At 38.8% G+C, this 27895-nt stretch overlaps 1 protein-coding gene across 1 annotated transcript in view; it reads right to left on the bottom strand.

Moving 5' to 3' along the window:
* The window catches only part of DNAJC12 (DnaJ heat shock protein family (Hsp40) member C12), a 34502-nt gene extending 7616 nt beyond the window's left edge, over positions 1–26886 (bottom strand). Inside the window, exons 1-3 of the mRNA XM_082854370.1 lie at positions 26669–26886; positions 16069–16147; positions 6588–6727 (exon numbers count right to left, since the gene is read on the bottom strand). Coding sequence (XP_082710496.1) covers positions 6588–6727; positions 16069–16147; positions 26669–26746 — 297 coding nt within the window. The 5' untranslated portion in view covers positions 26747–26886. The remainder of the gene's footprint in view (positions 1–6587; positions 6728–16068; positions 16148–26668) is intronic.
* Positions 26887–27895: the final 1009 nt, after the last annotated feature.

The raw sequence follows: 27895 nt of genomic DNA, 5'->3' as shown, positions 1-27895 counted from the left end.
CAGAAATAAAATGCACATATTGTATAATTCCAGAATAGACAAATCCATACAGATAGAAAGCAGATTAATGATTACCAGAAGATGGAGAGAGGGGAATAGGGAGTGATTGCTAACAGGTACAGGGTTTCCTTTTGGGGTGATGAAAAAGTTCTGGAACTAGATAGTGATGATGGGTAAACAACATTGGGAAGGTACTTAATGCCACTGAAATGTACACTTTAAAATGGTTAAAATGGTAAGTTTTCTGTGTATTTTACTATCAAAAAACAGACAATTGGGCTGTGTACCTTGAGCCATGCCAGAGATTAAACCTAACTACTGTTGTAACTACTATCCCCACTCTACTATTGTGACCTTCCATCCAGCCATGATCAATGAAGAGTTGGCAAATATTAGAATTCTGGGTTATACATCTTCTCTTTAAGAAAACTCATGGCACAAAGCAGAAAGTCAATCAATATTTACTGTGAAATATTTGTCCTAATTTTAAGTGGATTCACTTAAAGTCCAGTTATCATCAAAATAATGAGAACTTTCTAAATATCCTTCCATTTTTTAATAATAATATGAATGTGTATGTGTATACTGTATGGAAGGTTTCTGGAAGGAAACACAAGAAACTGCAATGGTGGCTTTCTGAGAGAGGGGAGTAGAACTGGAGTCTGGAATAAGGATGGACTCACTTTTTATTACATATCCTATTGTACTATTTTGATTTTTTTTAACAAAAGTGTTGTTTTATTATATTTTTTTAATTTACAATTTTAAAAAATCAGGGACCATAAATCAAGTGTTGGGCATTGCCCACTAACTTCTGGTAAAACTTTTATATTTTTAGACAAACACAATATCCAAAACACTTGAAAACACCCCCCAGAAACCTGACATCCTAGAACTGCGTCCAGTATACTTGGGTGGTGGTCCTTTGCCAAGTAACTTAATGGTGTAATTTTTCCAGCCTAGCTCTGGCTTCTGATGGTAGTGTCAAGAGTGAGGAAAAAATGAAAAATGGATCTTCAAAATGGAACAAAAGCACAAGACAATTACTTTTCCCCATACATCCTTTTGTACCTTTTTCACGTGTGTCCTGTATATGTATTTCCTTTGTCTTTTTTTTTTTTTTTGGCTGCACTGTGCGGCTTGCAGAATCTTAGTTCCCTGACCAGGGATTGAACCTGGGCCACAACAGTGAAAGCACCACTCGTAACCACTGGACCGTCAGGAAACTCCCTGTGTTTCCTATTAAAATGTTTAAAATTGGATGGATGGGTAGATAAATGAAAAGACAAATAGATGAATACAGAGTAAGAAAGAGTGAGAGTTTGCTGTGTCAAGAATATTTCAAGTAGAATAATTAGCCCTGACATCAACCAAAATAATAAACATAACTGTTTCTTGAAACCTCATCTGGATATTGTGGGATGCTATTTCTGAAGCACTGCTGAACAGTAACATACTACCTCTGTTGGTCAGAAACCCAAGAAAAACCCATAAGCCACATATTTGGGCAACTTTAAAACCCAGAATATATTATCCTCCTAATATCCAGGATATTCTTTTCCTGTGCTGCAAAAAAAAACAATAAAAGCAAAGCAAAGAAACCAAACCAAATAAAACATTGATTTTTCTAAAGTCCAAGGCTTAGCGAATAAGCTCAGAAGTTGTGATATTTAAAAACTGTGCCACAAAAAAAAAAAAAACTGTGCCACAAACCATGGCAGGGGCCACTGCCTCTGCTACACACGTGCCCCATGTTGCAAGGGGCATCGGGCTTTTCATCTTTAGCACACTGAGGTCTGAACTATCTCAAAATACTGCGGTTGCCAGCTTCTCCCCAGAGCACCACTTTATTTGCTAGTTTAAACAAATCAACGTAGGCAGGCGGTGGCCCGTTATGTGTGTATTTGGCCAAGTTCGCTCCGTGGGGTGGAGGGAGGTGGGAAGTGGGGGGTGGCGGGGAAGGGGCAGAGATCACTAGCACCTTAAAGAGCTTAGAGAGATACCACAATTTCTTACGACCTGTCTCAGGAGCATTAACACTGTGCACACAGGCAGGAGCCAGGAGAAGTACCTCACCATGAAGAAAGGGGTACAAAGAAAGTACAAAGGGGTAAAATGCCTTCTTGGACTCTTTTAAATAAATCTGTTCATCATCGTTTTTTAAGAGAATTGGGAAACGTTAATGACATGGTGTTTATAAATAATAGCCAATATGATCACAAATAGCATGATCTCAACTAAATTAAAAGCTGGAAAGATATATTCAAATATAGATATATAAATATATAGATAGATACATATACATAAAATATACAGACTGGAGGGTAATATAGCCTGTACACAGCCTAAAACCTTAAGTATATTCAAGCCTTCTGCCCTAATCCAACCTGAAAACTCACTTCTTCCCACATTCAACCTATCTCTCCCCAACTGCAAAGGAGCGTCATCCTGAATCCTCTTCCCCAAAAAAAGACCCCATAAAGCAGTTACTGCCACCATTCAGTGTAACCGGCTCTCACACTAACAAATGAAGGACAGAAAACACTGGAAGGAAATGTACCAAAATACAAATGGGGTTATCTTTGCATGGCAGCATTGTGAAGTTATTTTTTCTTTTCTTTCTTTTTATTTTTTGGTGTGTTCTAAATTTTCTATGACAAGATTATACATATGTACAACTAGAGTTTAAAAATTAGATTGAGTTATGGTTGCCAAAATATATCAATATAAGGAGGGAGGTTCTCGGTGCCAGTAATATGTGTGTTGGGATGAGGGGTGGGGTATACAGAGTATATACTTCACAGCCACTTGCTAAACTGTAAATGCAGGTTTTAAGCATTTTTTTCTGTAGGTTTTATATCAAAATAAAAATGTTAATTTTAAAAAGAGGCAATGGCCTCAGCTAGTGTAAAATATAATCTGCTTGGTTTGGTTTGTTGTTTTGTTTGCTTAGTTTCTTGGGTTTTTTACATGTGAGCGGAATAGAGGTGGCTGGCCAGTGGCTTCGTTTGTGGAGGGGGAAAGATATTGAGAAAGTTAGTGAAAAGAGCTGAAAACGTTAGATGTGTGTATCACAGGTCAGCTAGGTGGCCTGTATACAATGTATCAACTTTTTTTTTTTTTTTTTTTTTTTTTTTGCGGTACGCGGGCTTGTCACTGTTGTGGCCTTTCCCGTTGCGGAGCACAGGCTCAGCGGCCATGGCTCACGGGCGCAACCGCTTCGCGGCATGTGGGATCTTCCCGGACCGGGGCACGAACCCGTGTACCCTGCATGAGCAGGCGGACTCTCAACCACAGCACCACCAGGGAAGCCCTCAACTCTTGCCTCAGTACTTTTCTTTTGGAATAAAAGTGCCTACAGTCTGCCTTAGATGGGTGGTGAGGGTTAATGACTGACCTATAGTAAACACTTTGAAAGCATTTGTAGCAATTGGTACAGCATGGGACATTTTTAACGACTTATGAGAATTTTTTCTCAGAATTTTATTTTGACTGCAACCATTTTCCCACAACCATCCTAAAGCCATATATTTTGGAGCAAGAGGGAGAGCCATTCATACCCTGGATCCCTTGGGGTAAAACCATTTAGCAAGACAAGGATGATTTCTCTAAGATTCTTTGAGCTGGAAAGGTGTCTGTTTTCAAGTTATTCCAAGATCCCAAAGGCCACAGTAACTGAAGTCCTCACTTCATAGTCCCTTTTTTTAAACCAACATCACATATCTAGACTTAAATTTCCAGCATATTCACTGACCTGAATGAATTCTTAAAATATTTTTACAAATTAGACTATCAGGAGGAACTTCTAAAATGGAAAAGAAAACTTAATAGCTAGTGAAGTGACAGGGACTTGGTGTGAGGAAAAAAAATACCATTTAGAGTTTCATCACTCTTGGATGATAGAAATGTGTCCACCCTGAAGCTATGGTTCATTTGAGGAATTCTCCCAAGGAGATTCCTGTATTATGAACCTGTGTGACACTGCAAAAGTGCATTGTGATTTGTCCTGCACTTTTAGGGCAAGAGAACATGCAGATGTGTTTTAGATAAACGTCACCTAAAATTTCACCTACAATCCTAAATTATAACCATTTTATTGTCAGAATGACCTATGTAATATACCTAATCCAAACACCCTAATGGTGATGTTTATCTACAAAAAGATGGTGATCTACTAGGTGATGAGCAATACTAGGTATGGCAATTGTTATTAATTTCTCTAGAGTAGTGAGTGTGAAAGGATGGACAAATGAAATGCACACACACAAAACAACAACTAAAATGTTATAGAGAGAGGTGAGGTTTTCACATGCAGAAGTCACTGTGAGGATTAGAACAGAAAGGAATGAAAGGAAGTTTCAGAAAATCTATCGAATGAGGTACAAAACACATGAAATTTGGTATAGGGGTTTCAAAGTTCACTGAGGAATAGAACAAAAGTAAGTCAGAAACGACAAGGTTGAGCCCAAAGAAGACTGTGCAAGGAAAAATATCACTGCTGGTTTAAAATAGGAGGATATGCATCTCGTCATTTTTGTACCACTAATAAAAATAAATCCTGAACCAAATGCTAGCCCAGCATAATATTTCAAGTTTGCTGACAAGACTAATGATGCAGCCAGTAAGATCTGATATGTAATTATTGTAAGACCTCAAAGAGTTCATAGTTAAGCTAAATTCTAAGCAGAAACGATGTGTTTTGAGACAGGACATTAGTAGTTAATGGAAAGACATCTGCAATATAAATTAGAGCAGGGGCTTGGAGAAGAGTTTTTGAAAAATCCTCAGCTAACTTGATATTAGCAGTTAAAGTTAAGTAATAGAGTTCACTGGATCATCAAGCAAAATGAACTATAAATCAAAAGGCATTAAAATAACAAGGGTCACTAATTCAGTAGCAGTTACAGTGTGTAGCACTCAAGAGACTAGAAATAGTTATGTAGAGGTGGCAGAACAATGTTTATTTAGTCAGTGTTAACAAGGAATTTTGGATATACACAATGTAAAAGAAAAAAAGCTTATTTTTGTGTATGAGAAGCTGTCACTATTTTTTTAGAGATTCTCTCTAGTTATTTTGTGTATATATTCAACCATCTTATGGTTAGTCCTTCATAAATACTTAACCCACCTTAAACCATTTGAATATACACTGCATTCCAAAATGAGATTAAGAAAACAGTTTACATGTTATGTAGAGTGGCTTTAACTACATTCTTTGAGAGTTTTTCATTGTTCTTCCCCATTACTTCAAAGACCCTCCCTCATTGTTGCAGGTTTTTTATCAGTGACAAAAGAATTTGCTCAAGTCTCCTTAAAATAAAAACTATCCAGAAGGAATCTAAATGTAACCTTGAAGAGCTATAATTCAAGAGATGTGAATCACTTTATACACTAATTCTAATATGTCCCTTAAGACTTCCTTATAAGGTAACTTATGCATTCTGTGTCTCATGTTATTGAAAAATGTCCCTGTAAAAAAAAAAGCCAGAAAAGAAATCATGTCTAAGAATGTAAAAACTGGGCTTCCCTGGTGGCGCAGAGGTTGAGAGTCGGCCTTCCGATGCAGGCGACGCGGGTTCGTGCCCCGGTCCAGGAAGATCCCACATGCCGCGGAGCGGCTAGGCCCATGCACCGTGGCTGCTGAGCCTGCGCGTTCGGAGTCTGTGCTCCGCAGTAGGAGAGGTCACGGCAGTGAGAGGCCCGCGTACCACACAAACAAAAAAAAAAGAATGTAAAAACCTTTAAAATTATATTTTCTCTACAATCTACAAAGGTCCATGGAAGAACAAAATAAATACATAACACAGTAATTACAGAGATTATTTTGTATTTAGCTTTTCTAATGCCATGAAGGAAAATAACACAATGGTTTAAAAAGTCTCTCTGCATCTATCCAACAATTCTTTCACCAGAATTAATAATGGGAATAATTTACAAATAATTTACAGCTTTCTTTGATTAATTAGGTCCTTTTTTTTTTTTTTTCGGTACGCGGGCCTCTCACTGTCGTGGCCTCTCCTGTTGCGGAGCGCAGGCTCCGGACGCGCAGGCTCAGCAGCCATGGCTCACGGGCCCAGCCGCTCCACGGCATGTAGGATCTTCCCGGACCGGGGCACGAACCCGTGTCCGCTGCATCGGCAGGCGGACTCCCAACCACTGCACCACCAGGGAAGCCCAGGTCCTATTTTTTATTGAATTTATTAAGCCTTGAGAAGAGAACAGGCTCATACGAACTAAAAAGATGGAGAATATGAATTTGCAATGGTTCAAGGTTCGGCAGTATTATATGAGCAACTTGAGAAGCACAGTTATCAGAATGTATAAAACAGTAAATGATAACGGGGAGTATATACATATACTGAATCAAACAGCCAAAGAGACTGACAAATGTAGTCAGAGGCTTTTCTGGCCCTGATGTACTGACTTTCCCTTCACAGGATTTTGTGGACACTGTGTTATATCTAGATACTACCAGCCTCTTGGTCTTCTCTCTCCTCTTGTCTGCTGACTCTTTAAGCTACTATGTGAGTCTAATCCAGGGGCAGCCTGAGCTTCATAAATTCAGTTAATCCCAGAGAGAAACCTACCGTTTTCACCGAGTCACTCAAAGCTTCCCACTGCTGGAATGGCATGGATATCTGGCTCCTTCGCCAGTGGTCATAGCGGGCTCGACTTGCTCCATTAGTCAAAATCTCCTTTGCCTTCTGCAGTTTCTGAAAAGTCTCCACTAGAAAACAAATTTTAAAATGAGCACTACTTTCCCGGAGGAGTTATTTTTAAACTCCCATACAATCCAACTGATCTCACTGAAATATGTCTCTGTTATTTACCAGCTGTGTAACCTTGGGCCAGTTCACTTCATCAAGCTTTAGTTTCCTCATTTGTAAAGTGCATCATAAGGACAAGTGAGATTTTGTACGTAATGTACCTAGCTCACTGTTTATCCACTCCCTTTACTGAGCTCCAGTGATGTGCCAGGTGCTCTCCCAGGTGCTGATGACACAGATGTGAACAATAGACATAATAATCTACCTCACAGGATAGACGTTTATAAACATTGGGAAAATTACAATCTTGTCTACTAGGAAGAAAACTACCTTTTCTAGTGGTAGTGTGATAGAGGGTAATGAGCAGGCTAGAGGAACAGTGTAAATGAAGACTCCAAGGCAAAAAGAAGAAAAAAAAAAGCATGTTTATTTAGAGGAAGTAGAGGATGCCAGTTTGGCAGGAAGACACGGGTCAAGGGAAGAACAATGAGGGGTGGGCCTGTAGAGTAGACAAAGACCCGGTCACCCAGGACCTTAGAGGTTATGCTAAGGATTCTGGTCTGTTTTTTCTTGTAAGAGCAATGGGAAGCTCCTGGGAGGTTTTAAACACAGGAAATAACATGGTAGGTGGTTGATAAATGGTAGCTTTGTCACTGATCTATTTGACCAGATGGCATATAATAGAAACTTTTGAAGACCTGTTGGAAACACTTCCAATATGTCTTCTGCTCCTCAGTGAAGTTAAAACTTTCTGTAGAGCAGGATACAAGACCAATATACAAAACTCAATTGTGTTTCTATACATTAGCAATGAACAATCTGAAAATGAAATTAAGGAAACAATTCCATTTACAATAGCATCAAAAAAATAAAATACGGGCTTCCCTGGTGGCGCAGTGGTTGAGAGTCCGCCTGCCTATGCAGGGGACACGGGTTCGTGCCTCGGTCCGGGAAGATCCCACGTGCTGCGGAGCGGCTGGGCCTGTGAGCCATGGCCGCTGAGCCTGCGCGTCCGGAGCCTGAGCTCCACAATGGGAGAGGCCACAACAGTGAGAGGCCCGCGTACCGAAAAAAAAAAAAAAAAAAAAAAAGATAGATAATAACAAGTGTCGGTGAGGATGTGGAGAAATTGGAAGCCTCATACAGGTGGGATTGTAAAACAATGTTCCTGCTTTGAACTACAGTTTGGTAGTTCCTCAAAATGTTAAACATAGAATTACCATTTGACCCAAGAATTTCAACCCTAAGTATATACTCAAGAGAACTGAAAACATATGTCCACACATATAAAAACTTGTATATGAATGCCCATAGCAGCTTTATTCATACTAGCTAAAAAGTGGAAACAACTCAAATGTCTGTCAACCAACAGGTGGATAAACAAAATGTGGTATATGCTACAACATGGATGAACCTTGAAAACATTATGCTAAATGAAAGAAGATAGTCACAAAAGGCCACTTACTGTGTGATGCCATTTATATGAAATAGAATAGACAAATCTATACAGTAATTAGATTCGTGATTGCCAGGGGCTGGGCAGGGGGAAATGGGAAGTGATTGCTAATGAATATAGAGTTTCTTTTGTGTTCACAACAATTTTATGAGGTGGATATTATTAGTATTCACATTTTACATAGTCTAAGGCTGAAGGAGGTTCATATAACTTGCCCCAAGTCCCTAAGCTACAAGTGATGGAGCCACAATTCAAACCCAAGCCTGCCAGGCTCCCCAGCTGGGAAGGCTACACTTGACTACCTTCCTGCCCCTTCCATTTTCCTGCAATACATATGACCCTCTAATCTCCACTTTCTCCTTAATCTCCAGCGATAATAAAAATCTTCCTTGTTCATCACTAAGATCCACGTTGTACCCTTGAGAAACTCAGAGTCTAGTAAGGAAGCAGACATATAAGCAAATCATTTCAATACAGTGTGATAAAGAGAAATATAGAAGCAAGACTGGTTCTGCATGGGGAGTCAGGACATACTGTACTAGTTTTCTAAACACTTGGAGTCATCCTTGACTCTTCTCTTTCTCTTACATTTCATTTCTAATTCATTAGCAAATCCTGTTGGCTCTACTTTCAAATGTATCCAAGACCTGACCTCTTGTCCCCGCCTCCACTGCCATCACTGGTCCAAGCCACCATCCTCTCTTGGCTGCATTATTATACTAGCTTCTCAACTGATCTCCCTGCCTTTGCCTCAGTCTGTGTTCTACACAGCAGTCAGAGTGATCTTTTTAAAAATAAGTAACATAGGGAATTCCCTGGCGGTCCAGTGGTTAGGACTCTACTTTCACTGCAGGGGGTGCGGATTCAATCCCTGGTCGGGGAACTAAGATCCCAGAAGCTGATCACACAAGCCACACGGCCCAAAAAAAAAAAAAAAAAAAAAAGTCACATAATGTCACTCTTCTGCTCAAAATTACTTCCATTTTGACTTTTAATTTCTCTTAGAATTAAATTGAAAATTACTGTGGCTACTAGGTCTGACATGCTCTGCCTGCCCTCTGCCCCTCTCTTCCTTCTCTGACCTCAGTTTTTTTAATATTTATTTATTTTTGGCTGTGTCGGGTCTTAGTTGCAGCATGCGGGATCTTTCATTGCAGCACACAGGCTCTTCATTGCAGTGCTCAGCTTCTCTCTAGCTGTGGGACATGGGCTCAGTAGTTGTGGCACTCATGCTCTCTAGTTGTGGTGCACGGGCTCAGTGGTTGTGGCACGTGGGCTTAGTTGCCCCACAGCATGTGGGATCTTAGTTCCCCAACCAGGGATCTAACCCGCGTGCCCTACATTGGAAGGCAGATTCTTAACCACTGGACCACCAGGAAAGTCCCCTCCTATTTCTCCTATTTTTCCCATCTCCCTTGCTACAGCCATAGTAGGTTCCCTGATGTTCCTTGAGTACACCAGGCACACTCCAGCCCCAGAACTTGGCACTTGCTGTCCTTTCTACCGAGAAGACTTTCACCCCAAGCACTCACATGACTTACTTCCTCCAGATGTCAGGTCAGATGTTGTCTTGTTGATGGAGTTTTCTCTGACCATGCTACATAAAATAACTGCCCACTCCATCAGCCCCATTCCTTTATCTCCGTTGCCCTGCTTTACTTTTCTTCATAGTACCCCGTGACATTATATATAGTTATTTGTTTATGATCTGTCTCCTCCATGAGAATACAAACCCCATGAAGGCAGAGACTTTGTTTTGTTTCTGCTGCATCCCTTGTACTAGAGCAGTGTCGTAGGTGCTCCAAAAGTATTTGTTCAATGAATGAATGAGTGAATGCTTCCAATTTGGATGTGAATATAAAGATATTCATATAATGCTATTCCCTGAGCTCTAAGCACCAAAGAAATGACACATGCCCTTAAAACATTTTGTGAATTAGGCACGTTTTAATAGTATAACTGGGAAAAATAATTAAAATTATCCTGATGGTGCTTAAAAATACCTCATGGGAAGTAGTCAATATCCTCTGGTACAGAAGATGTTAGGGCAAATGTACACTCAATACTGATGGTACCACCATACCAATTGTGAAACTACTGAAATACTTCTGTACCTCAGTTGGTACAGAGCTGCTGTTCCTGAGCTTTAATCCCCCAAACACCACCACTTCAAGTGTTCCTCCAGCAGCCAGAGGTACTGCCAACCATGGCAGGGCACCTCCAGGACCCTGTCCAAAGCTGGGCAGCACAGGTACGTAATAGGCCATTGAATATTTAATATCACTGCTGGAGGTAGTAGCAATTAATAGATTAAAGGGAAGACCCTAAAGATGGGGTTATTAAAAGCTAAGGAAGGGGCTTCCCTGGTGGCACAGTGGTTGAGAGTCCACCTGCCGATTCAGGGGTCGCGGGTTTGTGCCCCGGTCCGGGAAGATCCCACATGCCGCGGAGCGGCTGGGCCTGTGAGCCATGGCCACTGAGCCTGCGCGGCCGGAGCCTGTGCTCCGCAACGGGAGAGGCCACAGCAGTGAGAGGCCTGCGTACCGCAAAAAAAAAAAAAAAAAAGCTGAGGAAAACAAACACATAAAAAACATCTTGCAATAGCTGCTAGCTCCAGTGAGTAAAATCCTTCCTGTTGCTGACGACAGTGTAAATGTCCCGATGTATAAATGACATGTCACTTTTTCCAACAGGATAAAAAGCTCATTAAATTATCACCATGGATGCACATGCCAGTTACTACTAGAGCAGAGGCTGTAAAGGTTTACATTTTCATCTATGATTTACCTTCTGTTTGCACATTATTGTTGGCCTCATTTTCCAGAGTTTCCGGAATGAAAGAATTATTCTAATATCAATCCCTCAACAGCAGTTGATAAGCAGAAGCAAAAGAGACCTTACCTTTCCTGTTAGGTGGCCTTTTCCTTGTTCCATACCCTTCACCACATTTAATAAAAGTGAGTTTGGATTTATATTTGTCCTTTAATAGATCTACTAATCAAATGAATCATACAAGATAAACATATACCAGTTCTGGGAAGAGAGATCTCATTTTATAAGCTTATACAAGCAAATGATGATGGAACCTTTAAGAGACATTCTGATTTAACTCCTAGGTCTACTTTGAAAATACGAGGTTCTTTTAATTCATATTTCATAGTATAATTTGTATTATTATTATTATAGCCACAATTTAAATGTAGACCACTTACAATTACTTGAGAAATAATAATAATAATATGATATCAGGACATGCTTTGAAAACAATCTGGAGGAAAATACACCAACTGTTAATAGTGGTTCTCTAGCAAAAAGAGATAAGAGCAGACTTTCACTTTCAACATTATTTAACACTGTATGTTATTTTTATTCCAAGGGGGAAAAAGCAATAAAGAGATTTTAAAGTACGAAAACATTGAAACATCGAAATATTTCAGTGAGTAAGAGACAAAGAGTTCCCCTTCTTCAAATATTCAAATGTCTTTGAAGCCTGCAAATCAATAACAAAAATACCATTTCACGGGTCCTTAATTTAGTTTGAAATCCCTTTCTTCAGGCTCAAAGAGAAGTTAATAAAGCATTGGCCTGAAACCATTACTGTTATGTGCACATAGGACTGGCATGAGTACCAGCCAGAGGCTTTTGATCTCAGTGACACAATTTCTATAGCACAACCAGTCCTGCCTCCATCACCCACAACTGCAGAGCAAAGATCTCTAAAAGCCTTAGATTTAGATTTTTTTTTAATGAGAGTGAGAACGATCTAATGTTTACTTACAAAGAGAAAACTATCCCATTTTGTTAAATTTTTATCTTGGAATGCTGCATAAAAACAAGGAAAGAAAGTCCACTGACTCATAATTGCCAACATTCATTGAGTTCTTCCTCCATGGAAGATACATCATTTAATCCTCACAGCAAACACATGAAGTAATAATATGCTATTAGTCTACCCATTCTACCTAGGAGTATGTTGAGGCTCAAAGAGGTTTGCCCAAAATCAACTAGCTCATAAGTGGGAGCTAGGAGCAATCCAGACAGACAAACCTGTGTTCAAATCTACTACTCCGTCATGCTACCAAATCAGTCATTTCAGTGGCAGCGGTTGAGACTACATTTAGCAAACCAAAAAAGTGTATATACAAGTTTAATTTCTTCTACCTGCAGTTGTTCTAAAGGCTTAGCCTTTCACCTTAATGAAATATGTTTCAAAATCTGTCCAATATATTCTGGATTTCAGTCAAGCTAAAATCAGCATCAGGGTGAATTTTTGTTTCACATTTTAACACATTTTTATCAGTAACCTTAACCCTTCTCCAAGTGTGTAAAGAACCACTTAAATTTTCAGAAAGCCATATGAATCCAAATTAAGGAAATGGATGCTTAAACAGATTTCAAAGCAATTTCTACCCAAAGGCTGAATCATCTATCTACTGCAAGCCTTACGAGGGAAGATATTGATGTCTGTGTACCTTTTCAATTTGAACAATATTTACACAGTCCAGTGTTTCTCTGAACAAGAAGCCTTGTGGTAGCCCGTACATGAAAACTCCCAACACTATGGCAACTAGAATGGCAACGATTGCACAATGATTCATCATGCACCCTGAATAGAAATTGTTTGCTGGGGACAGAAAAACAACTCAAAGCCATGCTTTACTGGAGAGGAACCCAGTTAAAGAATAATCTGTGGTGGTGGGTTTTTTAAGTGTTTATCAAATTTTTATACTTTTATGCTAGGACATCTATCTTAATATTAACTCTAGTTTAGAGAGGTAATTCATATGTCTCCTACAGAAGTGTTCACAAGTTCATTCTTTCACTCATTCAAGAAATTATGTGCACAAAGTAGCTGTCCTCCACTGCAGGTGCTGTGCTAGGTGCAAGGCATACCACTTTGAAGGAGATAAGCAGGAAGCCAGGCTCACTGAGCTTCCAGTACAACTAATAAGCAAATTGTCAACAAGAGGACAATATGATACACAGTTGGCCACCTGATGTATACGCAGGGTGCTCTGGGTAGCTGGGGCACACATAAATCCCAGAGGAAGTGATGGCTAGGCTGAGACCTGAATCAGGAGCATGACCCAACCAATCCAAAGCAGGGCAGGGAGGTGGGCAGGCCTCGGGGATGTTCCAGGCAGAGAAAGCAATAGGTATAAAGGTCTAAAGAGTGGAGAGCAGGGCACATCAAGGAACCAAGGTAGTTGTGAGTGGCTGAAACATGGGGTTGTAAGCATGGTGGTGGAGAGAAAATGAGGATAGAGAGATAAGTGGGGGGAGCACAGCATGAAGGGGCTTGTACCTAAAGGCCCAGCAATGGCAAAGAATGAGCTATTGCTACACGTACAATACGGGCAAATATCACAGACATAAGGTAAAGCGAAAGAAGCTACATGCAAAAGAATACATACTGTCTGATTCCATTTACATGACATTCAAAACTAGGCAAAACTAATCAATGATGATAAGATCCAAAAATGGGAGAGGGTGCTGACATTGAACAAGATATGAAAAGGGACTTTCCCTGGGGTGGTGGAAATGTTCTACATCTTCATCTGGGCAGTGGTTAAACTGGTTATATGTGGACAAAAATTTATCAGGTTTACACTTATGATTTGTTCACACTGCCTTAATGAAAAAGGGGAGGGACTTCCCTGGTGGCCCAGTGATTAGGATTCCATGCTTCCACTGCAGGGGGCCTGGCTTCAATCCCTGGTCAGGGAACTAAGATCCTGAAAGCCATGTGTCGTGGCCAAGAAAAAGGAGGAGGGTCAAATGAGCAGAAATAATAGTTAAGTATCTAACAAAAGATGACTTCATACATTGGAAAATGACTTGTTTATACAAATCAAAGGGATCAATGATTTCTGTAGAAAATTAATTAAGAGATTTACGATAAGGTAAAAATTTTTTTTAATGAAGAGAGGTTGGGTCTTACCATTTGTGAAATATGGAGTTATAGACAGGTCTTAATCATAATATTTTCCTTATAGAAAAATCACATGTATACACATACTATACACATACCTATAGTATACACATATAGTAAACACAGTCATCAAATTTAAGATAGTATTACCTACCCTGAGGGTAAAATCAGGGTAGGAATACACAAGAGATTTCAACTGCACTGGTAAAGTTTTAAGCTGTGTGATACACACACGGGCATTTGTTATAGTATTCTTTGTACTGTTTTATACATATTAAATCTTTCATTTCTTTCCATAACTAGAAAGAAAGACCACTATTTGCAGTGTGAAGCAATTAAAGGAGTCCTGTAAGGATTCAGGCATGAAATGATAGTGGCTTACCTACCGCAGTGGCTCTGAGGATGGAGGGAAGAGGACCTACAGGAGAGAGATGCGGAAGGCAAATCACCAGCATTTGGTAGTCAATCAGATGTAGATGTGAGGCAGAAGAAGGAGACAGGTTTTTGCCTGACCAACTGAATGAATGGTGGTGCCATTTATTGAGATGGGGAAACATAGAAAAATGAGCATGATTTTAAGAGGTGAGAGGAGGATGAATAACAAGTCCAGTTTTTCACAGAGTGACTTTGAATTGTCTCCAAAAGGAGATTTCCAAGAAGCAGGTGAAGCTACAGTCTGAAACTGAGGAATGAGAACTGAGTTAAGGATAGATTGGAGAGCCATCAACAAATAGCTGATGATTGAAGCCACAGACTTGGACAAAACTCCAGAGAAAAAATGGGGAGTAAATCCAGAAGAGAGTTTAGAAGGGAACCTTAGGACAGAAGGGAAGGATGTCACAAAGGAGACAGAAAGAGCAGCCCAAGAAGTAGGAGGAAAAGCATAAGGGCGTACGTATCCTGGTAGCTAAGAAAAAGGAGTGTCAGGAAGGTGAGCATGGGGCTTCCCTAGTGGCGCAGTGGTTGGGAGTGCGCCTGCCGATGCAGGGGACACGGGGTCGTGCCCCGGTCCGGGAAGATCCCACATGCCGCGAAGCGGTTGCGCCCGTGAGCCATGGCCGCTGAGCCTGTGCTCCGCAACGGGAGAGGCCACAACAGTGACAGGCCTGTGTACCACAAAAAAAAAAAAAAAAAAGAAGGTGATCATGGTCAATAGTGCCAAATTCTGATGCAAGCTCAGGGAAGGTAAAGACTACAATGTGGGCCATTGAATTTGGCAGCCAGGAAGTCCTTAGTGACTATTACAAGAACTGTTTCCTAGAAAGGTGAGGAAGAAGACTGGGATAAATTGAAAAGGGCAAAAGGGAAGTAGAGATACCAACTGTGGACTTCTTTTTCAGGAAGTTTGGCTCTAAAGGGAAGGCAAGAGATAGGGAAGGAGCAGGAGGGCAACAGGTTAAGGAAGGATTATTGGTTTGCTTGTATTTTTTCAAGCTGAGATACACAAAAGCATTTATGCATAAATTTATGATCATGAAATGTAAAATATGATAAAGAAAAAACAAATGTGCGAATATATTATTATATAATATATATGGACCTATTCAGGTCTTCAAAATGAAGAAAACACAGCAAGGTTCTCATCAAGACAGCCACCTGGTTACAAACATATTTAAGTCATGTTAACATTTGAGAACTGGTGAAATAAAGCATAAACTGGACAGATTTGAAATCATGAAGCAGAACATTATAGCAGAAAGATAAATGAATATCAAATGACTACTGTTAGAAAGATAGACCTTACCCAATTCCCTCCTCACCTTCCATCTGATAGTGCAAAAATATTCTTTGGCATTGAATGAAAGAATAATTTTGAGTGTAAATAGATAAAAGAAAATGAAGTTACTATTAAAGCCATTTTAGATCTCTATGCTCTACATTTTCATGAGAAATAGCCATTATTAAATACTTACCAGCTTTGGAGTTTTCAGGATGCTTGTCAGGGTGACATTCCAGGGCCCTGACCTTAAATTCTGCCAGAATTTGTTCAACCTAAAAGAAAAATCAATGTTTAAAATAAGGAATCCAGGGCTCCCCTGGTGGCGCAGTGGTTGAGAGTCCATCTGCCGATGCAGGGGACACGGGTTCGTGCCCCGGTCCGGGAAGATCCCACATGCCGCGGAGCGGCTGGGCCCGTGAGCCATGGCCGCTGAGCCTGCGCTTCCGGAGCCTGTGCTCCGCAACGGGAGAAGCCACAACAGTGAGAGGCCCGCGTCCCGCAAAATAAATAAATAAATAAATAAAATAAAGTAAGGAATCCAATTTGAATGGAATGAAGGAAGAAGTTGGGTGTCAGTTTTTCCCAAAAGAGCCATGATCACCCAACTTTTTATTTTGATCCCTGTATTTGTATTTTGACTTTTTACTCTTATAAGAAATTATTTTCTCAATAACAAAATTCAGAAAGTATCCAGTAAAAGTTCCTATTCAAATAGTAGTCTGTGATGACAATTTAACTTGCTACTGTATTTAGATGATGGCCCAAGACATCTATGAGTTCAAATGTCAAAAATGGTCAGATAGGTTTATCCTAAGAATATATGAAAGGTGAGTTTACACATCCGAGTTCTTCTAAGGATGCTTAGCCACCAACCATTATTCAAGATGACTATCCAGGGACTTCCTTGGCATTCCAGTGATTAAGACTCTGAGCTTCCTTTGCAGGGGGCATGGGTTCAATCCCTGGTCAGGGAACTAAGATCCTGCATGCCATGTGGTGTGGCCAAAAAAATTAAATTTAATTAAATTTTTAAAAATCAATTAAAAAAAGACTATCCAGTTTATAAATTACCCATTATAAAGTTCTTTCTGTCTGCCTTTTGGCCCTTTTCTTTTTTATTAAGAATTTCACAGTTGGGAATTAGGAGGTTAGATAAATGTAGTCAAAAGGTACAAACTTCCAGTTATAAAATAAGTACTAGAGATGCAATGTACAACATGATAAATATAATTAACACTACTGTATGTTATATATGAAGAGTGTTAAGAAAGTAAATCCTAAGAGTTCTCATCAGAAGGAAAAAAATTTCTATTTCTTTAATTTCATATTTATGTAGATGATGGATGTTCAATAAACTTACTGTGGTAATCATTTCATGACGTATGTAAGTTAAATACTATGCTGTACACTTCAAACTTATACAGTGCTATATGTCAATTATATCTCAATAAAGTTGGAAGGAAAAATTTTTCACAATTTTTAAAAAAAGGATAAACCTGATAATTTTGTTACCAATAAACAGTTTGGTTAGAGATTTTGATTGGGAAAACAGAAACTTCAACCCAAACTAAAATGAGATTTGAGGGCCATTTATGATTTTATTTGATTTCACTCACCCATCTAATCCTTATTATCATGAATTATCAAGACTTGGCTTCATTAATTATAATTGCAATGTCAACAGCAGGATACAACAGTGGTTATGTGGCTCTTGGATTCTGATTACTTTGTTTTAAATCCCAGTTCTGCCCTGAGATTTTAGGCAAGTTGTGTAATTTCTATGTGCCTAGGTTCCCTCATCTTTACGTTTCATGAATAAGTCGAGCACTTAACACAAAGCCCAATCACAGTAAGAACTCAATAATAGTAGCTATTATTAAATGTCAGTGGTTAAGTAACTTGAACTCATTTAGCTTATTACTATAGAAGCTGAGTTTTTTGTTAACTAAGCAGATGGAATTCAAATCTAATAATCGTAACCACTGTTTTTTTTTTTTTTTTTTTTTTTTTTTTGTAACCACTGTTTTATGTGGCCGAATTCTTCAGACTTAGGGACCTATTATCAAGTACTATATTTACTATACATGAATTAATGAAAGCAAATTGCCTCTTGTTTAAGAAATGAATTCTCAAGCAGTTCAGCTCAGTATTGTCAGAAGATTCATGAGAAAAACATTTTTATCAGCTCCATGTCATCCTTAATCAATTCTCATAAAAAAATCTTCACTTTTACAATCAAAGACAGACTGTATTAGATATGAATATGTTTAAAGCCCAGACTGATATCTCTACTCTTTTCCATGTTAAGCATGTACTGGGAAACACTTGGAATAAGAGGAAGAGATATATTTCCTAGTAAGAACTGTAATTAATTATGTTTCCTCTTCCTGGCTGCTCCCTTTACCCCTTAGTCACCATAACCTGGTAATAGAATGAAGAAAATTGAGATTGGGGCTTGTTTTTAAATTTTAAAAATTTTAAAGAATCTAGTAGTAAGCTTTTTTTTTGCGGTACGCGGACCTCTCACTGTCGTGGCCTCTCCTGTTGCGGAGCGCAGGCTCCGGACGCGCAGGCTCAGCGGCCATGGCTCACGGGCCCAGCCACTCCGCGGCATGTGGGATCTTCCCGGACCGGGGCACGACCCCATGTCCCCTGCATCGGCAGGCGGACTGTCAACCACTGTGCCACCAGGGAAGCCCTAGTAGTAAGCATTTTTAATTAACAAGTAATTTATGAATACTCACGAACTCTCTTTGAAAAAATTTCTATCAATACAGAATTTTTTTAAAAAAACCTTTACTCCTTTTCCCCTAAGATAACAGAATCCTTCAAGACACATTTTTACACACTTATATACATATTTATGTATATATTTTGGGGGGATTTAATAATACAAATGGATAAAATTATACCTATCTATCAAAGGTAGAAAGTTTGGGGGTTTTGTTTTATTTTTTAATTCCTATCCCATCTTTAAAAATTAAGAATAATCCATATCTGTCTTTCATTACTTTTCATAGGTTTATTGTCACAAAGTTTATTACAAATCTCCTATGTACGGCTGGTTCTGGGTAAACTAACCAGTAAAGAGGCTTAGTTTGTCTTGGGCATGTTCTATTTATCTCCTGGCATCACCACCCCAAGTGTGGCCCATGGACAAGTGAGGCTCTCCATGTCAAGGTCCTCTGAATCTTGCCTTCCAGACCCAATGTCCAATGGTCTGGAAAGCTGCCTACCCTATTGGCCAATAAACATACAAAAAAGGTTCAACTTTACACATAATTAAATAAAACATCCACGGGATGATCATGACCAGTGTCACTGAGGGTGCAAAGAAATGAACTCTCTCATGCTTTCCTGGTAAGGACGTAAATGGTTCACATTTTCTGGAAATCAATTGGGATATACACATATATAAAAATCCTTGGGAATTCCCTGGCGGTCCAGTGGTTAGGACTCCACGCTTTCACTGCCGAGGGCCCAGGTTCGATGCCTGGTCGGGGAACTAAGATCCCACAAGACAGGTAGCACGGCCAAGAAAATAAATTTAAAAAAATTTTTTAATCCTGTAATTTTTTTCATACTCTTTAGTTCAATTTCAATTCTAGGAATTTGGCTAAGAGGATAATCAGAGGTAGGAAATGGATTTAGTTATAAGAAAGTTCAATGAATTAAAAGTTATACACTTTAGGGCTTCCCTGGTGATGCAGTGGTTAAGAATCCACCTGACAGGGCTTCCCTGGCGCATTGGTTGAGAGTCCGCCTGCCGATGCAGGGGACACGGGTTCATGCCCCAGTCCGGGAAGATCCCACATGCCGCGGAGCAGCTGGGCCCGTGAGCCACAACTACTGAGTCTGCACTCTAGAGCCGGCGAGCCACAACTACTGAGCCCACGTGCCACAAATACGGAAACCTGTGCACCTATAACCCATGCTCTGCAACAAGAGAAGCCACCGCAATGAGAATCCTGCACACTGCAACAAAGAGTAGCCCCCGCTTGCCGCAACTAGAGAAAACCCACATGCAGCAACAAAGACCCAATGCAGCCAAAAATAAATTCATTAAGTAATTAAATTGAAGTTATACATTTTAAACAAAAACCTATGTGCCTAGTAATAGGATATTTGTTAACGTTAATTGTAATATAGCTTTAAGATGGGATATTTTGCAGTCATTAAAAAAATCATCTTTAAGTAGAAGACAATAATCTGAGAAATTTTATATAATGCATTCTATGAGAAAAGGTAAGCTACAAAGTATTATGTACGGTATAAAACCTTAATGTTTTCTCAAAAGGAATTACATAACATGTGAATATGTAAAATAAAGATAATGATAATAATAGCTAAGATTTATGGAGACCTACTCTGTGCCAGGCACTGTTCTAAGTACTTTATATATAGCATCTCATTTAATTCCCACAGCAATTCTATGAGGTGGGTACTATTATTATTCCCATTTTGCAGATTAGGAAACCAAGACATAGGAAAGTTAAGTAATTTTCCCAAAGTCACAGAGCTACTAAGTGGCAAAGCCAGGATTTCAACTCAGACAGTCTGACTCCAAACACATACAAAAAAATATATATAGGGCTTCCCTGGTGGCGCAGTGGTTGAGAGTCCGCCTGCCGATGCGGGGGACACGGGTTCGTGCCCCGGTCCGGGAGGATCCCACATGCCGCACAGCGGCTATGCCCGTGAGCCATGACCGCTGGACCTGCGCGTCCGGAGCCTGTTGCTCCGCGGCGGGAGGGGCCGCGACGGTGGGAGGCCCGCGTACCAGAAAAAAAAAAAAAAAAAAATATATATATATATATATATATATACACACATATATTTATACATATACACATGTACTTACTACATAATACATAAATACAGCATATATGTATGCATAATTGGCATGCCTATGTCATACTCCCAAACATTAAGCATTTTTCTCTGTGCTCTCTTCATACTCCTCATTTCTTTATTGAACATATATTAATTTTAGAAATTAAATTTTAAAACTTAAAAACTTATCTTTTCCATATCCTAATAGCACAGTATTTTGCTCTGTGCCAGGAAATACTCATGTGCAATAAGGACTAATTTGATTCCCACTTGAACGGATCTTCTCCAGCTTTTCCCTGGCCACACAAATGCCCTCTGACTCTCCCTCCATGCATTTAAATTTTAACCAAGTAAGATCGTTTCATGCCCCATCTCTTCTCTGAAGTCTTCTCAGATATTCTTTCCTTAATTCCTGTTGCACTTATAAACAGTACCGCACAGCACAGTACTTATTTGTCCTGGAATTGTTTCCTGTGTATGAGCTTTGATTCTTCGACTGGATGCCAATTTCCTTATACACTCGCACCATGTCTCACTTTTTGTTTTGTTCTCCCCCCATCACGTCTAGTACTGGACCAATGCCAAGTGTTGAATGAATACTTGATTATAGACTGACAGATATTCTTCAAATAACATGACTGTAGTGTAATAGGAGCATTCTGAAAATGTGATTTATTCATTAAAAGAATGCATTGATTCATGTGCTGGAAATGTATATGCTACAGAATATGTTGCAGAAAAGACAAGACCCATTTTAATAAGTGGGTTAACATCCATCATTTCGATTTACTTAGTTTGAAACTGGATTTTTCCCACAAAACGCCCGATATTAGTAATATCCCTGAAATAGATTTCATGAGAGATCATCTTACATCATTCTAATGAAATGATAATTAATTAACATGAGCTATAGAAGTGATTTGAGCCATAAAATATACAATGGTAATACTGGGTTAAAATCCATAAAATACAATAACTATCTATTAATCCACAGTGACAAAAATAGTTGAATAAGTAAGTAAATGTGGGAGAAGGGGTAGCTTTTCTTTACAGAAGAATTCCAAGTAATAAATGTAAACGGATGAGGAAAATAGAAAGTCACCATTAGGCAAACACCATAACAGTAACTCTTATAGGCAAGATTCCCTAAAGGATGCTAAAATCAGTGGGTGAACGTTTGAGGAGAAACATTGTGGTCTCAAAGAACTGTCACCAATATATTTGTTAACTACAAAAGGGAAAATAGTAACCCTACACTGCAAACACCTGGCAGAAGAAAGCTGACAGACACATCTTAACCAAATGATCAAGGTTAATAAGACATATTACATCAGGTACCCCTGAAATGATGCACTGGGAAAGGCACACCATCACTTCTGTGGTGTTCTTTCCAAAAACACATAAACTCACTCTAATCATGGGAAAAGATCAAGCAAACCAAAATTGAGGGACATTCTACAAAACAACTCACCACTACTCTTCAAAGTGTCCAGGTCTTGAAAGACAAGGAAGATATGAAAAATTGTCATTTTGGAGGAAAATAAGGGAACCAGACAACTAAGTACAATAAAGGATCCTGGCTTGGATCTTGGAAGAGAAAAAGGGCATCAGTAGAAAAATTGATGAAATTGGAAGGAGCCCTATACTTTAGGTCAGGGGTTGACTAACTCTGGCCCACAGCCCACGTCTGGCCTACCACATGTTGTTTTTTCTTTGTTGTTTTTTTTGGGTTTTGTTTTGTTTTTGTTTTTTTGTTTTTGCTGTACGCGGGCCTCTCACTGTTGTGGCCTCTCCCCTTGCGGAGCACAGGCTCCGGACGCGCAGGCTCAGCGGCCATGGCTCACGGGCCTAGCGGCTCCGTGGCATGTAGGATGTTCCCAGACTGGGGCACGAACCCGTGTCCCCTGCATCAGCAGGCGGACTCTCAACCACTGCGCCACCAGGGAAGCCCCCACCTGTTTTTAAAATAAAGTTTTATTGGAAGACAGCCATGGTCATTCATTTACATGTTATCTATAGCTACTTTCTCACAATGGCCGAATTGAGTGGTTGTGGCAGAGACCATAAATCCTGCAAAATCTAAAATATTTGCTATCTCAGGCTCAGCACCAAGAGGACACACACAGGGACTTCCGTGGCAGTCCAGCAGTTAAGACTCTGCGTTCCCAATGCAGGGGACATGGGTTCGATCCCTGGTCAGGGAACAAAGATCCCGCTTGCCACACACGCAAAAAAAAAAAAAAAAAAAGACAAGCAGGACACCTGGGTTTAAGGAAGTACTCACTCTCTCTCAGGTCTCTGCACTTGCAGAAACCCTGAGAGTTAGTGCCTCCTTAAATTTTGCATCATAAGCACTCTGCTTGCCTCACCCTAGTGCTGACCCTGTCTATCTGGTCCTTTACAAAAAATGCTTGATGACCACTGGTTGAGTTAATACTATTGTACCAATGTTAATTTTCTGATTTTGATAATGGTACTACCATTAAATATGATGTTAACATTAAGGAAGCTGGGTGAAGTGTATACAAGAACTCTATTATGTTTGCAACTTTTCTGTAAGCCAGAAATTATTCCAATATAGATGGAGCACAGAGGATTTTTGGAGCAGAGAAACTACTCTCTATGATACACTATGATAAGGTGGATAAATGTCATTATACACTTGTCCAAACCCACAGAAAGTACAAACCCAAGAGTGAACCATAATGTAAACTATAGACTTTGGGTGATGATGATGTGTCAATGTAGGTTCATCAGTTGTAACTCTGGTGGGAATGTGGATAATGGGAGAAGCTATGCATCAGTGGAGGGGGCAGGTGTATGGGAAATCTCTGTATCTTGCCCTCCATTTTGCTATGAACCTAAAATTGCTCTTCAAAAACTTCTATTAAAAATCTTTTCAAAATAAAATATTTTTAAAATAATGCGAATTATAGAATAGAATGGGGACTTCCCTGGTGGTGCAGTGGTTAAGAATCCGCCTGCCAATGCAGGGGACACAGGTTCAAGCCCTGGAAGATCCCACATGCTGCGGAGCAACTAAGCCCGTGCACCACAACTACTGAGCCTGTGCTCTAGAGCCCGCGAGCTACAACTACTGAAGCCTGCACACCTAGAGCCCGTGCTCTGCAACAAGAGAAGCCACTGCAATGAGAAGCTCGTGCACCACAAGGAAGAGTAGCCCCCTCCTGCAGCAACTACAGAGAGCCCATGCGCAGCAACGAACACCCAACGCAGCCAAAAATAAATTAATTAATTGATTTAAAAAAAATAGAATGAAGTTCCAAGTGTACAGTGTTACTGTGAGGCCAAAACAACTCCCTCAACCACGACAACTTACTATATGCCAGGCACCATTCTAAGCACCTTATGTATCATGTCTCATTTAATCCCAACAACACCTCCATGAGGTGAGTACTATTATTATCCCCATTTGCAGATTAGGAAACCCAGCCATAGAAAAGTGAAATAATTTTCCCAAGGTCACATAGCCAATAAATGGTTAAGATTTAAACCCAAGTGGTCTGAAGTCAATAAGAAAGAGAACTAGAAAAAAAATAGGTGTTTCTATTTATTGAGTTTATGCTCAGTTTTCAAGTCCATGAAATCTTGAAATGAGAAAGTCTTATTACTACTGAAATGTTGACCAGATATTAAAAAATTAATTAAGTTCCACACCCAAGAGGCTGCCTTACACCACTAGTGTGTGGTATATGCATCAATAAGGACTTCAGAAGATTTCATAGCATGCGTCTATGTAAAACCTGATTTAGGGAGAAAAAGCTAACTGATTTGGGCTCAAATTTCAGTAAATGTTTTTGAACAGGGGGTATTTGTTTCCTACTCAGCAGCATGGAAATCCTCCCATGGCCTCATATATGTCATTTAATTAATTTCCAACACACGCTTTAAAGTGTAAGAACTGTATACTAAAGCAAAGAATTATGTGTGTATCTAACTCAGTTGTTGTAAGTGGAATCAAAATATCAAGCTGCTTTGAAATTATAACTGCTAAATTGCTCTTGGATAGGAACAGTTCTGGTTAATTTTTTTAGAGCATCAGATCAAGGAATATTTGAAGTAAAGAAAATCCATGCAACACAACTTAAGTAAAGGAAATGTCATAGTAATACTCAACAAAAGGCATTCAAATATTTTTCAGTGAGAAGGATACATATAAAAAGAGGGGAGAGGGGAATTCCCTGGAAGTCCAGTGGTCAGGACTCCGCCCTTCCACTGCAGGGGGCACGGGTTTGATCGCTGGTCAGGCAACTAAGATCCCGCAAGCCGAGCGGTGTGGCCAAAACAAACAAAAAAAAAGGTGGGGCATGGGGGAAGATATATATAAAAAGAATCGACAAAATTGTGACAGGTCATTGCATTTTAAATAAATGACTGTTACCTACACATGCTATGCCATTGACAGAATTAGTAAAATACATCCAGAAGAAGGAATGTCAAGACAATGCTTTTATTCTCCTTTTAATATATGCTACGGTATACACCGTAGTCTATTCAAGACTAATCTTTCTTTCTGGAAAGATTGAAAAGACAATAACATAACTACAAAAGACTGACTAAAGGGTCAAGAGATTTATTAAGGGGCTATTACAACCTTTACTTTATAACCTAGCATGACAATATTTTTTATAAATCCAAATCGTGAAACTTTTCAAATTAAATTATGTTCCTTTGATTCAGATAGTTCCTTCAAATATTATCTGGCAAGAGTATAATCCAAAGTATGAATAACACATAATAAGCTTTCTCAGTTGCTCTAAGTGTGTTTAACTACAAGGAACCTAAGATAACTTCCTCAGGGTGACGAAATTAGAGATAATCCCTTGTGTCCAATATTATTCTATTCTCCAAACAAAATGAAGCACATTTTATTACTTAACTCCAGCCTTATGAAACAAAGATGAATAGAAAATAATTTGCTTTAAAATATTTTAATATTAATAGCTATATTTTAGTAATAAAATAAAATAAATATTTTAATACTTGTTATATAAATATAAAATAATATGAACATATTTAATAATATAATTGAAATATATTTCATATTCATCTCAATATTTAAAATATTAAAAAACTGTAAATAAATGAAATGTTTAACAATAAGAGAATAACCAATTGTGGTACAATAGTAAAATGAAATATGCAATCATTAACATATATATGAAGAATCTTCAGTAGCCTGGAGAAATCCTTGTTATAATGTTAACAGATAAAAAGCGAACTTGTCTTCAAAAATATATATATAGGAAAAAGACTGGTGATTAATATACCAGACATTAATAGTGTTACCCTTGGGAGGTAGAATTATAAATGAGCTTTCCATAATTTAAAAAACTTTTACAACCTTTATAATTATCTACGGGGACCTTTAAAAACATTGTTCCATTATAGATCAAGTGAACAATTGTAGAGTTTTCACACATTTTGTTTCAGAAGCCAGACTTTAAAGAAGTAATTCCTCTCACACAATTTGAAATATTAACATAAAACGATGTTTCTTGGTTTGTATAATTTAACTACTCACATAAAAGTACATATTTTAATAAAACATTTTAAAATCACTAATTGCTAGAAAATTACATCTCATCTCAATTACAGTGTAAATTACCATAATAAAGAAATAGCTTATGTATACTATGAAACACTGCCAATAGCAATTACAATTAAATTTCAAATATGTATTTTTCGTATATTTGAAATAGAGTCTATGGCCATGTGACAGAATACACATATTCAATCAGAAGCTTCCATAAAACTGAAAAAGGACATTATTTAAGTAAAGACCCAGCACATATTTAAGTCCTTAACTTTCTCTGAGCCAAAAGTGCTTTAAAATAATACAAGATTAGATTTTTAGGCAACGTAAGTTCCAAATTAAAACCTTAAATAAAAACTTGAAATACTGTTGTGAAAAAGAACGGCATTATTCACTGCCTTACCGAAGACAGTTCATCACATCCCAGTAACGTGTAGTAATCTTCAGTATCTTCCAACCTGTAATTCAGTATCGCGTCCATTTAGATTACTAAATCAGCTTTTCTTCCCTCTGAAACAAGAGGCACAATGAACTGCGAATTAACAGGAAAAGCCCTATGAGGTCTGGTTTACAGCTGCGCGTTCCAAACGACAATAACTAGATTTAAGTCTGGCCACAGTCAACACACCAGATGTCATCCTAGACCTTTGTAAACTCTACCTTTCATTGGCTGTTTATACAAGAGAAAAGAATAGCCCACGAGCAGAACTGTTGCAGTGCTGCCTGGGATCTGTAGTTTGAATTTATGTAAGCGACGTAGATGAACCATTCCTCTCATGAGTCGACAAAGACTGTCCATTTTTACACACTCCCCAAATTGGCCATCTCTTCATCTCCTATATATTTTTATCTTTTTCCATTTTTTTTAAGGGATAGAAAAAAAATTGAAGCATTATGGTAAAATCTTAGGATTTGTTAAATATGAGTAGTAGGCGTTTTTCTGAGTGTTTACAGTATTTCATAAGTTTTAAAATAGTTTAAGAGTAGAAAGAAATAGACTAAGAAAGCAAGTTTGTATTCATTTGACAATCTATTCATTCAATAAATATTTACTGAGGACCTATTTTATGTTCAGCACAATTGTAGAAAAAGGTGTGGTAAACAAGTCTCTGTTTTCAGGGAGCTTACATTCTGACAGAGGGAGGCAGACAAGACACGTGCAAGCAAAGAGGATTATTTAAAATAGTGATTTGTGTCACAAAGGAAATAAAATATGCCAGTGAGAAGGAGAACTGTATGATGACTGGGGTCTGATCACTGTGCCATTTCTCCTGGGCTGGCTCTCTCCACACTCAGGAGTGTGTCTGGCCTAGGGTGGGTCCAGGGTGCCTGTATTTCAGCTCACTGTGCCCCTAAGAAATGCAGGATTTAGAGAAGAAAGTGAGTGGTCAGGGATACATTTTAACTGCCTTAACCCTTTAAATGCCTCCATAAACTATTGCCTTAAAGAAATACTTTTTCATTGAGCTCACCAATATACATTTTTTAAGGTTTATTTCTAAAGAGAAATCACTGAAGTCCCATTTTTACTAATCCTTCATTATATATCATTTCTTGCTGAAAGTTTGGTGTGGAATTTTAAAACGAAGTACAAATTTTGTTTTGGAAATTTCACAACCCTTGAGGTATT

The sequence above is a fragment of the Leucopleurus acutus genome (assembly GCF_964270905.1).
Source record: "Leucopleurus acutus genome assembly, chromosome: 14".
Taxonomy (NCBI): domain Eukaryota; kingdom Metazoa; phylum Chordata; class Mammalia; order Artiodactyla; family Delphinidae; genus Leucopleurus; species Leucopleurus acutus.
Note: the sequence above shows the minus strand (reverse complement) of the source record. Positions and strands in the feature narration are given on the sequence as shown.